Source organism: Eulemur rufifrons, chromosome 16 (assembly GCF_041146395.1).
Source record: "Eulemur rufifrons isolate Redbay chromosome 16, OSU_ERuf_1, whole genome shotgun sequence".
NCBI lineage: Eukaryota > Metazoa > Chordata > Mammalia > Primates > Lemuridae > Eulemur > Eulemur rufifrons.
The window spans coordinates 1,736,381-1,752,631 of record NC_090998.1 but is presented as its reverse complement, the minus strand read 5'-3'; the positions used below and the strand labels follow the sequence as shown (position 1 = coordinate 1,752,631).

At 45.5% G+C, this 16,251-nt stretch overlaps 1 protein-coding gene across 1 annotated transcript in view; it reads left to right on the top strand.

Moving 5' to 3' along the window:
• The window catches only part of CACNA2D4 (calcium voltage-gated channel auxiliary subunit alpha2delta 4), a 110,723-nt gene that overhangs the window by 44,969 nt on the left and 49,503 nt on the right, over positions 1–16,251 (top strand). The window contains exons 20-24 of the mRNA XM_069490395.1: positions 8,181–8,242; positions 9,226–9,293; positions 10,350–10,395; positions 10,469–10,566; positions 12,031–12,124. Coding sequence (XP_069346496.1) covers positions 8,181–8,242; positions 9,226–9,293; positions 10,350–10,395; positions 10,469–10,566; positions 12,031–12,124 — 368 coding nt within the window. The remainder of the gene's footprint in view (positions 1–8,180; positions 8,243–9,225; positions 9,294–10,349; positions 10,396–10,468; positions 10,567–12,030; positions 12,125–16,251) is intronic.

The window sequence follows — 16,251 nt, the reverse complement described above, 5'->3', positions numbered from 1 at the left end:
ATATAAAAATCAACACTCTTCGAAGGAAGACAGAGTGTCTACAACCTATTCCTTACAATATCTGTTATCCAATAAAAACTATTAAACATGCGAAAAAACAGAAAAATGTGTCAGATAGTTAAGAGAAAAATCAGCCTTAGAAACTGACCCAGAGATGACCTAGCTGCTGGAATTAGAGAAGGATTTTAATGCAGATATTATAAATATGCACAAGGAATTAAAGGAGAAGATGGTCATGATGCATGAATGGACAGAGAATCTCAGCAAAGAAACAGTTAGGGCTTGACTAAAGAACAGAACCACTATGAATGATGTGAATGAATATAGGATTTTATTCTAGGGATTACACCTTATGAAGCTGTGGGAGCTGGTGAAGAAATCTATGGAAAGCTGGAGTCTCTGCCTGGAATGGTGAGCTTGAAGCCATTGTAGGTCAGCAGGGCCAGCAGTTGGGAAGGAGAGCTGGACAAATGTGGGAGAAAGCAAGGACAAATTGGAACCCATGAAGAAAACAGGAACCCAGGAAGATGGACTGACTGCCCCACATCTGACTCTCACTACCTCCAACCACAAGGATGTGGGTGACCTGCAGACGGAGCCAGTGCCCTTCACCAGGAGCTACGTATTCACCAGGCCAGGTCTCAGAGAAACTGAAGGAGGAGATCCAGCAGCAGCTGAGGATGCTTTGAATCTGGCTAATGCCCATGCCAAGAAGGAAGCACTGGCACACCAGAGTGAACTGCAGCAGTGCCCGGCATGCTACACTGACCTTCCGTGTGCAGAATGGCTGCTGCTTCACTTCCGGCTGGCAGACCTCGTGCAAACTTCTCTTTTGGCCAACCTTACCTTGGAACCACGTAGGGAATTGAGTCTGGGAAATGTAGTTCCAGCTTAGCTGATTTGATGCAGTACAAAAGCACTACAAGGACAAATGAGAATTTTATGTTTATATTAGACCTATTTTAAAATTCAATATATTTAAGGTGCACAACATGATGTTTTGAAATATAGTCATCCCCTGGTATCTGTGGGGGATTGGTTCCAGGAGCCCCCATTGATACCAAAATCCACAAATTCTCAAGTCTCTTATATAAAATGGTGCGGTATTTGCATATAATCTACACACATCCCCCATATACATTAAATCATCTCTACGTTACTTATAATAACTAATACAATGCATATGCTATTTAAATAGTTGTTCCACTGTATTATTTAGGGAATAATGACAAGAGAAAGCATCTAGATTTGTTCAGTACAGAGGCAACCGTCTTTTTTTTCCTCTGAATATTTTCAATCCACTGTTGATTGAATCCAGGGATGCAGAGCCCACAGATATGGAGGGCTGACAGTACTTATCTTGATGTACATACACACAGTAAAGAGATACATTACCACAGTAGAGCAAATTAACATACCCATCCTCTCATATCGTTCTATGAGATATAATTTACCTTTTTGTGTGTGGTAAGGGTACCTAAACTCTATGCTTTGGGCCAATTAGCAGTATAAAATACAATACAACATGATTAACTATAGTACTCCTGTCATACATTAGATGTCTACATTTATTCATCTTCCAAAACTGCAGCTTTGTACCTTTTGACTGACATCTTCCCGTTTTCCCCTCACCACTTCCCCTAACCCTGCAACCACCATTTTACTATTTCTACGTATTCAATTTTTTTTTTTAGATTCCACCTGTAAGTAAGATCACACTGTATTTTTTTTCCATATCTGGCTTATTTCACTTAGCACAATGTCGTCTAGGTTCATCCATGTTGTTGCAATTGACAGGATCTCTTTGTTTGTTAAGGCTGAATAATATTCCTTTGTATATACATACATATATATGTACATATATCACAATGTTTTTATCCATTCATCTGTCAGGAGACACTTTAGTCGTTTCCATATCTTGGCTATTGTGAATAACAATGCAATAAACATGGGAGTGTAGATATCTTTATGAGGTAGTGACCTCATACACTCCCTCATACGCTCTGGGCATATACTGCCTAGAACAGGGACTACTAGATCATAATGCAGTTCTACTTTAATTTCTTTAGGAGTCCCATACTGTTTTCTGCAGTGGTTGCACCAATCTACATTCCCACCAATAGTGTACAAAGGTTTTCTTTGCTTCACACCCTTGGCAACACTTATTTCATGTCTTTTTGATAAAAGCCATCCTAAAAAGTGTGAGGGGATATCTCATTGTGGTTTTGATTTGCATTTCCCTGATGATTAGTGATATGAGCACCTTTTTATATAGGTGTTGGCCATTTTTATGTCTTCTTTGGAGAGAAATATCTATTCAGGTCCTTTGCCAATTTTTTCTTTTCTTTTTTTTTTTTTTTTTTTTTAGAGACAGGATCTTGGACTGTTGGCTAGTCTGGAGTGCAGTGACATCATCACAGCTCACTGTAACCTCAAACTCCTGGGCTCAAGCGATCCTCCTGTCTCAGCCTTCCTAGTAGCTGGGACTACAGATGTGTGCCACTATGCCCAGCTAATTAAAAAAAAAAAAAAATTGTAGAGACAGGGTCTCACTATGTTGCCCAGGCTGTTCTGGAACTTCTGGCCTCAAGCAATCCTTCCATCCATCTTGACCTCCCCAAGTGCTGGGATTACAGGCATGAGCCACTGTGACTAGCCTCCTTTGCCCGTTTTTAAATCAGGTTATCTGGGGTTTTGCTGTTGAGTTGTGTGAGTTGCTTCTATATTTTGGATATTAACTCCTTATTAAATATGTGGTTTTTCAAGCATTTTCCCCAGTCCATAGGTTGCCATTTCATTTTGTTGATTGTCTCCCTTACTGTGCAGATGTAGTACCACTAGTTGGATGTCCCACTTGTTTATTTTTGCTTTTATTGCCTATGCTTTCAAATGGAACTTTCAAAATCAAAAAGTACAATATCTGAAATGAAAATCTTACTGTATGGGCTTACCAGCAGATTAGAGAAAAAAGACCAGTGAACTTGAAGATGGAACAATAGAAATTATCGAGTTTGAAGAATGGAGAAAAAATGGAGAAAAAAAGAAAAACAGAACCTCAGTGGTCTCTGGGATGATATCAAGTGATCTAATATATATGATCTTGGAGTCCTAGAAAAAAAGGATAAAGAATGTAGCAGAAAAAAGTATTTGAAAACAAATGGCCAAAAGTGTCCTGAATTTGGTGAAAAATATCAACCTACGGATCACAGAATCTCAGCAAACCCCAAGCAGGATAAAAATAAAACAACACCTGGGCACATCATAGTGCAGCTATTGAAAATCAAACATGGCCGGGTGCGGTGGCTCACGCCTGTAATCCTAGCACTCTAGGAGGCCGAGGTGGGCGGATCGTTTGAGCTCAGGAGTTCGAGACCAGCCTGAGCAAGAGCGAGACCCCATCTCTACTAAAAATAGAAAGAAATTATATGGACAGCTAAAAATATATATATTAAAAAAAAAAAAAAAATTAGCCGGGCATGGTGGTGCATGCCTGTAGTCCCAGCTACTCGGGAGGCTGAGACAGGAGGATCGCTCGAGCCCAGGAGTTTGAGGTTGCTGTGAGCTAGGCTGATGCCACGGCACTCACTCTAGCCTGGGCAACAGAGTGAGACTCTGTCTCAAAAAAAAAAAAAAAAAAAAAAAGAAAATCAAACATAAGAGACAATCTTTAAAGAAGTTAGACAAAAAAAGATTCCTTATATAGAGGGAAACAATTAAAATGATAGCTGACATAACAATGAAATAATGGCTTAAAGGGCTGAAAGGAAAAAAATTATCAACCCAAATTTCTATACGTAGAGAAAATATCCTTCAAAAATAAGGTGCGATAGGCCGGGCGCGGTGGTTCACGCCTGTAATCCTAGCACTCTGGGAGGCCGAGGCGGGTGGATCGCTCAAGGTCAGGAGTTCGAGACCAGCCTGAGCAAGAGCGAGACCCCCGTCTCTACTAAAAATAGAAAGAAATTATATGGACAACTAAAAATCTATATAGAAAAAATTAGCCGAGCATAGTGGCGCATGCCTGTAGTCCCAGCTACTCGGGAGGCTGAGGCAGTAGGATCGCTTAAGCCGAGGAGTCTGAGGTTGCTGTGAGCTAAGCTGATGCCAAGGCACTCACTCTAGCCTGGGCAACAAAGTGAGACTCTGTCTCAACAAATAAATAAATAAATAAATAAAAATAAAAATAAAAACAAAAATAAGGTGCGATAAAACCATTTTTAGATAAAATAAAACAGACATTTCATCACTAACATATCTGTACTATAAGAAATGCTTAAGAAAATTATTTGAGCTGAAGAAAAATGATACCAGATGGAAACTGAAAACTACAGGAGAGACTGAACCACACTGAAAATGGTAAATAACATGGGTTAATGTAAAACTTTTATTCATCCTCTTAATTTCTCAAAAAGACAACTCAAAAAGCAAAGGGTTTGACATTGTATTGTAGGGTTTATAATGTATGTGAATGTAAAATATATGACAACAATAGCACAAAGTGGGGCTATCACAAGAACGTAGCTAATTTGACATTATAAAAATCCAACCAATCAATGTAATTCACTACATTAACAGAATAAAGAAGAAAAGACATATGGTCATCTCAACAGATGTTAGAAGAGCATTTGACAAATGTAAACAGGAATAGAAGAAAACTTCCTCAATCTGATAAAAAAGTATCTATGAAAACTTTTAATGGTAAAATATTTAACACTTTCTCCCTAAAATTGAGAACAAGGCAAGGATGTCTGTAAGCATTGCATTGAAGGGCTTAGCCAGTGCCATAAGGCAAGAAAACAAGATAAAAGACACAAAGATAAAAAAGGAAGAAGTAAACCTGTCTTCATTCATGGACAAGATTATTGTTTACAAGAATATCTCAAGAATCTACAAAACAACCACTATAACTAATAGTTAAGTTTAGCAAGTTCACAGAAACAAGGTCAAATATTATAAAAATCAATTTTAATTTTACATATAGCAGGAAATAAATAGAAACTAAAATTATTTTTAAGTTCCAATTACAATAGCATCAAATAACAAAAAATACTTAGGAATAAGTTTAACAAGGGTGTATATGACCTCTACACTAAAAACTACAAAACATTGCTGAAAGAATATCGAAGTTAAATAAACATAAAGACGTAACCATTTTTAGGGGTTATAAGATCAATGTTGCTAAGATGTCCGTTCTCCCCAAATTGATCTATAGATTCAACACAATCCCAATGAAAATTTGAACAGACAATATGATTCTAAAATTTGTATGAAAATGCAAAGGACCTAGAATAGCCAAAACTATCTTGAAATATAAGAACAAATTTGGGCAATTGATGGTACGTGAATTCAAAACTTACTATAAAGATACAATAACCAAGCAGGGTGGTATTGACAAAAGAATAGACAAATGGATCAATGAGACTGAATAGAGAATCCGGAAATAACCCACACATATATTGTCAATTGATTTTTAACAAAGACACCTATGCGAATCAGTGTAGAAAGGAGATTCATTTTGACAAATGATGCTAGGACAACTGAATAAATCAGTAGGAAAAAAACATTGAACCATATCTCACACCACACAGAAAAATTAATTTTTTGAATTGTTTTATGGATCATAACATTTAATGTAAAAGCCAAAACCATAAAGCTTTCACAAGATAACATTGGGAAAATCTTCTCCACCTGAGGTTATGCAAAGATTTCTTAGACAAAACCACAAAAAGCACTAAACATAAATTAAAATTTGATAAACTGGACTGCATCAAGAGCAAAAAATCAAAAAAAAAAAAAAAGTCAAAAAATCTGCTCATCAAAGGCACCAGTAAGAAAATTAAAAAGCAGCCAGGCACGGTGGCTCATGCCTATAACCCTAGCACTCTGGGAGGCCAAGGCAGGAAGATCGCTTGAAGCCAGGAGTTTGAGACCAGCCTGAGCAAGAAAAAGACCTCATCTCTACAAAAAACAAAAAAATTAGCCAGGCATGGTGGCATGCACCTGTAGTCCCAGCTACTTGGGAGGCTGAGGCAGGAGGATCCCTTGAGCCCAGGAGTTGGAGGTTGAAGTGAGCTGTGATGATGCCACTGCACTCTAGCCCTGGGTGACAGAGTGAGACCCTGTCTCAAAAATAAGAAAATGAAAAAGCAAAGACAGATTGTATCCAAAATACATGAAGAACTCCTACAAAAAGACTAACAACCCAATAAAAAACATTCAGAGCACTTGAGCAGACATTTCATAAAAGAAGATATGCAAAGATCCTCAACATGATTAGTCATTAGGGAAATACAAATTAAAGCTACAGCAAGATTCCAATTCATACCCTTTACAATGGCTAAAATTTAAAAGACTAATAACAACAAATGCTGGCAAGGATGTGGAGAAATTAGAACTCTCAGACATTGCTAGTGGGAATGTAAAATTGTAAAAACAACTTTAGGAAATTGTTTGGCAGCTTTTAAATGAAGGTAAATATATATTTACCATAAGATCCAGCCATGTATTTACCAAGAGAAATGAAAACACATGTCCATACGAAGACTTGTTCCAGTATGCTTATGGCAGCTTTATTCAGTCTAGCCCCAAACTAGAAACAACCCAAATATCCATCAATAGGTGATTGTAGAAGCAAACTGTGGTGTGTCCATACCATGGAATGCTACTCAGCAGCAGAAGGAACAAACCACTGAGACATACAACATGGATGGATCTTACAATCATTATGTTGAGCAGAAGCAGCCAGACACAACAAAGAGCCCGTACTCTGAGAACAGGCGAAGCCATCTGTGGTGAGAGTCCAGACAGAGTTTGCCTGCAGAAGGGGCCGCAGAAGGGGCAGGCAAAAAGACCTCAGAGGATGCAAAGTCCCATGTCTTCACTGGGAGGTAATTACATGGCTGTAATCATGTATCAAAAAATCATGTGACATGTATCAAAACTAAAAATCTGTGCATTTCATCCTTTTTTCAATTAAAAAAAAGAAGGAAAATATTTACAGTTCTGATGCTCAAGCTGGCCCCATCTTGGGGCACAGGGGCTCCCAACTGCCCCAGGTGTCCCCCAGAACAGCCAAGACTGCTGTGATGGAGGGAAACTGCAGGCAGGCTCTGGTAGAGGAGGCGGGAGGGCATTGTTAGAGGACAAGTCCAGTTTTGAGGACAGGGGCTTGATCTAAAGCCAGTTTCCTAGAAAAAGGAAGCCTTTTTTTTTTTTTTTTTTTGCGCCATCCTCTCTCTGTGTGCTCCTTCCAACATCTCACTCCAATTTCCAAAATGAAAAGTCAGAAAGAAGTGAAGGAACTAAGAGCAGGTCCTGAGCCAGTGACAAAATGTGGCTTTCCCAATGACATGAGCTTTCATCAATGTGTAGGACAATCCACAGAACTTCAGAGCCCGGAACACACGCTCACAGCGGCCGTACAGGGGAGAGAGACTACTGTTAGTCCTGATTCCACGAGATGACACGGTGCCTAGAGCAGTGAAGTCATCTGCCCAAGAGCACACGACCTGGAAGCAGCTCAGCTGGGCTTCCATCTGGGTTGTCTCAGCCTGGCCATGTCCTTAGCCACTTTGTACGCTATCTGATGCCCTGATTTATACAAATTAAACTGGAGCCTAAAAGATGGCAGCTTTGAAACGAAAAAGAAGTTGTAAAGGGTGCGTTGCCTGGGGAGGGGAGTGTTGTCCCGTTCTCCCTTGGCTATCTTCGAGGGCTGGAAGGCTGTCAGCAGATTGTATACATAGGGGTTTAATTTTGGGTACCAACTGACAGCCTCCTTTCTGACCCTATGGGAACCCTGTAGTCACCAGTCTACATCTGCACCGCCGAACACGGTAGCCACTAGTCATGTTGGCTGTCTAAATTTATGTGAACTAAAATGAACTAAAATCTGAAAATCCAGTTCCTTGGCAGCACATTTCAAGTGCTCCATGCTGCAGGTGGCTAGGGGCCACCATGATGGGCAGACCTTGGTCCTCAAGTCCAGGTGACTCGCAGAAGGCCGTGGTTTGCCGGCCATCACAGTGATCTGCCCGTGATGTTAATAGGATGGGGCGAGTGGCGTCAGGTCGGGGAGGGAGCAGGGACGCACAGAGGTGGCGAAAACCCCAAGGGCACTGGGGGTGGGGGCGGGCACCCGTTCTCTCCAGCGAGCACTCTTGCCTTGTCTGCTCTTTCAGAAGCGAGTTCTGTTCCTGACCAATGACTACTTCTTCACAGACATCAGTGACACGCCTTTCAGGTGAGGGACCCATGCTCTGTTTGCAGTGGGGACGGCCTGTGGACTGTGAATACCAACACCTCGTATTTAGCTGGCAATTTTGTGGTAACAGCAAAAGACCCAGGTCAGCGTGCAGGAAACGAGGCGTAGACGGGCTTTGCCAGTGTAGCCGAGGGTGCAGGTTCTGCAGCCACACTGCTTGGATTTGCACCCCAGCTCCACCACTCACAGGCTGTGTGACCTCAGCCAACTTATGTGACCTCTGCCTGCCGTGGATGTCTTGTCCACACAATGGGGCTAACGGTAGTAGCTACTTCTTGGCGCTGTTGTGAGCATTAAATGACATAGTACATTCAAAAATCTTAAAGTAGTGGCTTCTTAAAAGATGAAAGGATCAAACTCGATGATCTCTTAGGTTCTGTCCAACTGTACAAATGTTTGACGCTAGGCGTCATACAGACTAGGAAGCAAAGGGTCTCGAGCTCTCGATCACCTCATTTCTCCGTGTGGCCTTGGTCCCTGGCCCTGACTGCTCCTGAGGACGCCTGAGGAACGTGGTGAAACTGCCAGTGCCCAGGCCTCACACAGCCAGTTTACTCGGAATTTCTGGAGGTGGAGCCCAGGCACTGGTCTTTGTAAAGTCCCCGTGTGTGGTTCCGCTATTCAGCCCAGGTTCACAACTGAGGCTCCCCAGAGAAGGAGGCGTGGCAGGAGCCACCAGGTGAGGCGGAGTCTCCTGCCGGGACGCCTGTGAGGCACGGAGGCCCCTTATACTTCAGGATGGGCCCTGAGAAAGCAGGAGCCGAGAGGGACCTTGGTCGTGGGATTTCCATCCAGGTCCTTCTCTGGAGGACAGGCTGATGACAAGACAGAAGTGCCGCCTGAGTTCTGGAGGGGACAGCTGTGAGGCCAGGGCGAGGGTGGGGACAGCTCACAGAGCTGACAACAGGCAGGATGGGACCGGGCAGCCGTGCCCTGAGTGTGCTTTCTCCTCCCGCCCGCAGCTTGGGAGTGGCGCTGTCCCGGGGCCACGGGGAGTTCATCCTCCTGGGGAACACGTCTGTGGAAGAAGGTGGGTCGCGCTGCCTGGTGCCAGTTTGGGGAAACGTGGATTCTCCTGGGACCCTGGGCGGAGCCGGTGTCACAGACTCCCTGGACTGCCCCACGGCGCCACTCAGAGCAAGGGGCAAAGCTGGCTTGCTAGGGCTGCCGTAACAAGACACAGCAAACTCGGTGGCTTACAACAGAAGGCGAGAAGCCCGAAATCAGGTGCTAGAAAGGCCGTGCCTCCCCGGAGTCACCTGGGCTTGTCTGGGGAAAGGAGCTCCCCCTCAGCCACCGGCCTTGTGGCTGTCAGAGCAGTAGCCCTTTGAAGCCTTCCCAGATGCCCCGCTGGCCTTTGCATCTTCTTGCCCTACAGCTTAGCAAGACCTCGACTGAGCACCTCTTTACTCCTAAGCCTGAGGAGGTGCCGGTCAGACACCTGCTCCTCGTGCATTCAATCCACAGCACCAGCCGAGCACATCCACGCAGGCTCTGTGCCAGGCGAGGGCCACGGAGGCTCATGGAACAGCAGGGCTCATCTCGGGGCTCACCCACAACTGCCCCTTTAGCTCAGTCGGGTGCAGCGAAGCCAATGAAGCTGACGTTGCTGGTTGCAATGTATCAGGCCTTCTGGGCGAGATGCTAAGAGGAATTGGACGCGGCTCCCTGGCGGGGCTGCCGTCTGGCAGAAGCGTGAGGACGTGCCCGTGATAGCTAGAATCCAGCCCGGGAGGGAGGAGAGACGTGAGAGCCGGGGAGGAGGAAAAGGTGGCCGCAGGCCGGGTGGGCAGCGTAGTGAAGGCGAGCATTGGTCCTGAACCTTGGAGAGAGGGTGGGACTTGGGCATGAAGCAGTGGGAAGAGAAAGCACTTCCGGAGGCGGGAGATGTGTGCACACAGGCAGGACCTGTGCAGACCTTGCTCCGCTGGTGGTTGGGTTCCTACTGTGAGCTAAGAGCAAGGAAGAACAGAAGCCTGCCCCTCCCTGCGCCAAGAGCCTGCCAGGCGGCTCCCACACAGGCAATGCCCTCCTCACCCGCCTCGCCGCTGTGGGCACGTCCTCCTGAGTGTGGTCTCTGTTTCAGGTCTGCACGACCTGCTCCACCCGGACCTGAGCCTGGCCAGAGACTGGTGAGCGAGGAGGGGAGAATGGGAGGAGGCAGGGGGGACTTTTCAAGGTGACACTGACTCCTCTGGGTTCCAGGATCTACTGCATCACGGATATTGACCCGGACCACCGGAAGCTCAGCCAGCTGGAGGCCATGGTCCGTTTCCTGACCAGGGAGGACCCAGACCTGGAGTGTGAGTGCCACCACCCGCAGGGGTGGGCTTCTCCTCTGGGGTCCTGCAGCTCAGGACTTTGAGGGGTAGGGAGGGAGGATGCCACGTAGCCCTATCCCTGGAGCACAAGGACAGCTTAGAGAGGACAGGGAGAGCCTCAAAGAAAAAGGCAGAACCAGCCTTACTATGAGGCCAGCTGGTGTCTGAGCATTCTTGGAATTGTGGTGACACGGATGTGTCCCCATATTGGGGACTGAGTTCTTTTTCAGCCTCTATTGACAAGCACTGTTGAGGCCCAGGGGATCCACCTGGCCATCGGCTCTGTCCCTGCTACCCCTAGAGGAGGCCCCCAGGCAAGCAGCTGACGCTGCACCTGAAGCCCTCCTCTCCGCAGACGGGAGCGTGGGGCCGCATGGCCCCTGGCAGCGTGCGTCTGCGCGTTTTCTGAGCACTGATGCAGTTGGTGACTCGGTGGGCCCCACCCTTGGCATGCTCCTTCCTCCTCCTCTTTGGAGACAAAAGTCTCCCCCTCTCAAGGGGACTCTGCCTCCCATCCTGGCCCGGCTGGGCACTCAGTTGCTCAGGCACTAATTCCGTTGCCGACTCTGGACGCGGTATGCCCTCTGCTGCACCAGGCCCCAGGGCAGGCGCTGACCAGGCCTCTGCCCACATGGCGCTCACAGCCAGTGCAGAAGGCGGCAACACGAGGAAGTGCTGACACGCAGATGCGATGGGCCCGTGCGCAGCGTGATCCGCGCCCTGACTCCCTGACTAGGGCGCTGCAGGGAGAGAAATGGGGCCTGCCTGAAACGTCTGGTCCTGGAAGGCCACCTCGTCCCTAGCTAAGGATGCAAGAGCCAGCCACATGGCTTAATGGGCTCTCCTCTGGGGGTGCCGGAAACACGTGGAAACTAAACAGAGGTGGTGGCCATGCAACATTGTAAATGTGCTAAATGCCACTGAATTGCATATTTAAGTTGGTTAGTTTTATTTAGTTGGTTATGTGAATTTTACCTCAATAAAAATAAATAATTTTTTTTTTTTTAAAGAGAGGGAAAAGCAAGAGCCGCCCATGCAGAGCAGGGAAAAAGCGTCCCAGGCAAGGGAACAACACGCGGCAGCTTCCTGGCGAGGCGGAGCGTGGCGGGGTGGAGTCCCAGACTGGGAGAGCGGTGTGTCCTGTCCCGCAGCCCAGAACACAGCGGGAGGCGGGGAGACGGGAGAAGCAGGCTGAGCGGCTCTTGGCCCGAGGTCACCAAGGGCGTCTCCGAGGCTCACAGAGTGTTAGAACTGGAAAGAGCCCAAGGTGCTGTTCAGTTCTGCTCACGGCCCTGGCGCTGAGCACGCAGAGGCAGGCAGAGGGGAGGCAGCCTCCTCACGCCCGCTTGTCCGCACCTCGAGTTCCCTGGACTCCAAAGGGCGGTGAGCTGTGCTCCTGATCACGGGGGAAGCACGTGGCCTGGTCCCCTTTTGTTTTGCCCCCAGGTGACGAGGAGCTGGTGCGAGAGGTGCTGTTCGACGCGGTGGTGACAGCCCCCATGGAAGCCTACTGGACAGCGCTGGCCCTCAACGTCTCCAAGTACGCACGGGTTCCTGGGGGCAACACCCGGGGGCCCAGGTTTCCCTGGCTGAGTAAGGGCCCCTGCTGCCACCTGGCTGGTGGCTCAGGACTCCTCCCACATCTCCTGGCCTAAGATGAAGACATGGGCGGGGGGCGAGGGACCTCTACACAGCCCCAGGGGAGTGGCTTGGCAGAGCTTCCACACGCAGTAGAGGGCTGCTGCTTTCGTGAAGAAGACCACGTGCAGGTCTCCCGGGCAGAGGTCTCAGTCCCCACCCCAGGACAGCCCCATTCTGAGAGCCCCTCTCCCTGCATTGGGCTTCAGCCAGCCGTGACAGCCCATTAGCCACAGTGCCCTGCCAAGAGCCTTTGTTTCCAGCAGATAAGGTCTTGACACCAGTGAACTTGACCTCTGTGTTTCCCAGCCCCTTAGATCTCCTCACTCCCTTTGCTGGTCTTTACTGGGGCTATCGTGCTTAGTGACCAGGTGGACAGATGAGCGGCATGTGAGTGCGTGTGTGTGTGTGTGTGCGTGTGCGTGTGAGTGCGGAGGGGCCGTGTAAGATGCTAATGAGGTTAAGGTCACCCTGGGCCGCACCTTGGTCCTGAGTAGGAAGATTCAACATTGTGAAGACGTCAAATCTCCCCTAAATTAGTTTATTAATGCTATCCTAATAAAAACATCTACAGGATTTTACAGGGATGATCTCCTACTGCAAAAAGCAGAACGTGGCATGTTCTGCGTGATGCGCTTCCACGCAGGAGAGAGGCTGCGGACAGAGTGTGTGTGTGCGTGTGTGCGTGTCATGCCTGTGTATCTCTCCACGCAGTACCTGGGGAATGCTCCGGAGGAAACCGTCCTCCCTGGTGGTTTCTAGTTAGAAAAATGGGTAACTGAAACAGGGATGAAAAGAACACTTTTCACTGTATAGTTTTTGGTGTGATCTGGAACCATGGAAAATATGACCTATATAAAATTAAATAAAACTAACAGAGAGAAAGAGAAAGAATCCAGGGGGCCAGGAACTGTTCTAAGTACTTAGGGTATATTAACCCACCTTGTCCTCACTACAATCCTCCGACACAGGTGCTGTCATCACCCTTTGTTACAGATGAGGACACCAAAGCAGAGTGACAGCCAGCACCTTGCCCCAGGCCATCTGCCACCTGGGCCGCAGAGCTGGAATCAAAACCTGGCCCCTCGTCCCAGAGCCGAGGCTCCTGACCCCTGTGTTGTGCCCCCACAGAGGGCTGGACCACCAGGTTTGGAGAGAAGGGGCATAATCCTCATCTCTCCAAGCTCAGAAGATAACCACAGATTTTTTTTTTTTTTTTTTTTTTTTTGAGACAGAGTCTCACTCTGTTGCCCGGGCTAGAGTGAGTGCCATGGCGTCAGCCTAGCTCACAGCAACCTCAAACTCCTGGGCTTAAGCGATCCTACTGCCTCAGCCTCCCGAGTAGCTGGGACTACAGGCATGCGCCACCATGCCCGGCTAATTTTTTCTATATATATTTTTAGTTGTCCATATAATTTCTTTCTATTTTTAGTAGAGACGAGGTCTCGCTCTTGCTCAGGCTGGTCTCGAACTCCTGACCTTGAGCGATCCACCCGCCTCGGCCTCCCAGAGTGCTAGGATTACAGGCGTGAGCCACCGCGCCCGGCCCACAGATGTTATTAATGTGGAGAAACATTGAAAAGCAAATATTCTTAATCAGAGTGTACATCAGAAAAGACTCCCTAGGGAATTAATATAAAATAACATAAAGCTAAGGAGAAAAATTACAAACCTTAGATGTAGAAAAGGCATTTAAACAAATAGTAATATCATATCCATTCATGTTTTTAAAAACCACTCCATAAAATTGAGATCGATCTAGACCTGAAAGTCAACATCTTAACAGGGCTAGAGGCCCTCCGGCGACAGCACGCCCACTTCACTCCTGCTGCTTAGCAGGGTCAGAAGAGACCAGTGCAATTAGATGAGAGAAAGCACTTAGAGAAATGAGAAAGGGGAGGAAAGAAGTCAAACTGTCTCTATTTAAAGATGATAAGATTATATACCTGGAAACCCCAAAAGAATTAATGGGGAAACTACCATACCCAATAAGAGAATTTAGTAAAGTAACAGGTGACAACAGAAACCAGGTAGAAGGTGTAATACGAGAAGGCTTATTTAGAAGGACAAGAAACAAAATATGATAAAGTTATAAGATTATAAGAACATGTTCTATAGTTCTATAAACTATAAGAACTGGCCAAAAACCTACATAAGGAAAATTATGAAACACTTTTGAAAAACACAAAAGTAGACTACAACACATGGAAAGACAGATAGTGTTTTTGGATAGGAGGATTCCACATCATAAAGATATTATTCCTTCCAGAGTTAATTTATAAATTTGATGCAACCCCAATAAAAATGCCATGCCGTCAGTATTTTTCTGGGTGCAGATAAATCGATTGTCAAGTTCATTTGGAAGAACAAGTAAGAATAGCCCGGAAACGCCTGACAGAGAAAGTAGTGAAGCGAGGCTGGGCCTACCACGACGTCACAGCACGTGACAAAGCCTGCACGAATCATAGCGCGTGGCATTGGCACGTGAAAAGGCAGGCCGGCCAAGGGAACGGAATAGGAATCTGGAAATTTATCTAAACGCATGTGGGAATTTAGTATATGACAGAGGCATCACGTCAAATCAATGAAGGAAAGATGGATTTTTAAATAACTTGTTTGAAAGCCATATGGAGAATGATAAAGTTGTGTTCTTTTCTCACACCATACACCTGGATAAAGTCCAAATGACTCAGCGATGCAAGTGTAAAAAATGAAACTATATAAATACTAAAAGAAAACATGAGCCAATTGCTCTAAAATCTAGGAGTGGGGAAATCTTTCCCAACAATGACTCAAAATGCAGAAGCAACACAGGAATGACAGATAAATTTAACAAATGGCAAAAGTAAAAACACAAGCAAGGTAAAAAGAGAAACAACAAACTGGAGAGATGTTTGCAACTTATAAAACAGATAAAGGCGTACTCTCTATATATTATATATTCACAATAAGTAAAGAAAATAGAGACATAAAAGAGCAACCACTCTAGAGGGAAAGTGGTCCAAAGGGAAAGACAGTTCACAGAGGAAAAATACAAATAGTCCTTAAATATTTGGAAAAATGTTCAACGGAGCATTTAGTTTTAAATGCAAGTTAAAACTATATCCAGAGTGGACTTCCCATCCATGAGGCTGCTGGCCATGTAACTGTGGGCGTGCACGGCTGGCCCAGCTGTGGGGAGTCAGGCATTCCACATGCTGTGGTAGGAACACAAAATGCTTCCAGCCCTGTGGAGGGAACTGGATGACATCTACCAAAATGACATGTGCATTTATGCTTTGACCCAGCAATCACCCTTCTAGGACCTTGTCCCAAAGATACATATTTTTGAAAGCAAAAATATGGGCCATTCATTACCGCGCCTTTAATAACAGCAAAAGATTGAAAACAACATGCATAATTGCACCGTGGTGGATCCAGGTGATAGCATTTTATGCAGCCTAGAAATACGTCTATCTACTGCTGCTATAAAATAATCTTCAGTAATGAGGAAAAGTGTGAATTATACCCCCACTATTTTTCTAAAAAGAGGAAATACAAATATATTTGCATAATTACTTGTACATACACATAAATATGCATGTATACATGTGCACACACATACACACATGTATTTTTTAATGGAACAATAAACCAAAAATAAGGTTACCTCTAGGAAGAGTGAAAGAACAAGGAGATACATACAGAGATAGACTCCTCTGAATATGTCTTATTTTTAATATTGACTTTGAACCCGTGTAAATGCCTTATCTAGTTATAAAACAAAATTAAATTTTAAAAAGCAACCTCTAAAAAATTGAAAGCAAATGAAACAAATAAGCCTGGCTGTTTATCAAATTTGTGAAATAACCATACATAGGGTAATTCTTTAGGGAGCTTTAGAACTGTAAATATTAAACAAATACAATCTCAGACTATGCTCAGCATTCATATTGCTAGAAATAATTCTGGCATTGTTATTCTGAATAGGCAGAGCAAATGGGACTAGGTTAATGTCGTCAGGAACCAAGATTTTCAGCAAAAGAGAAA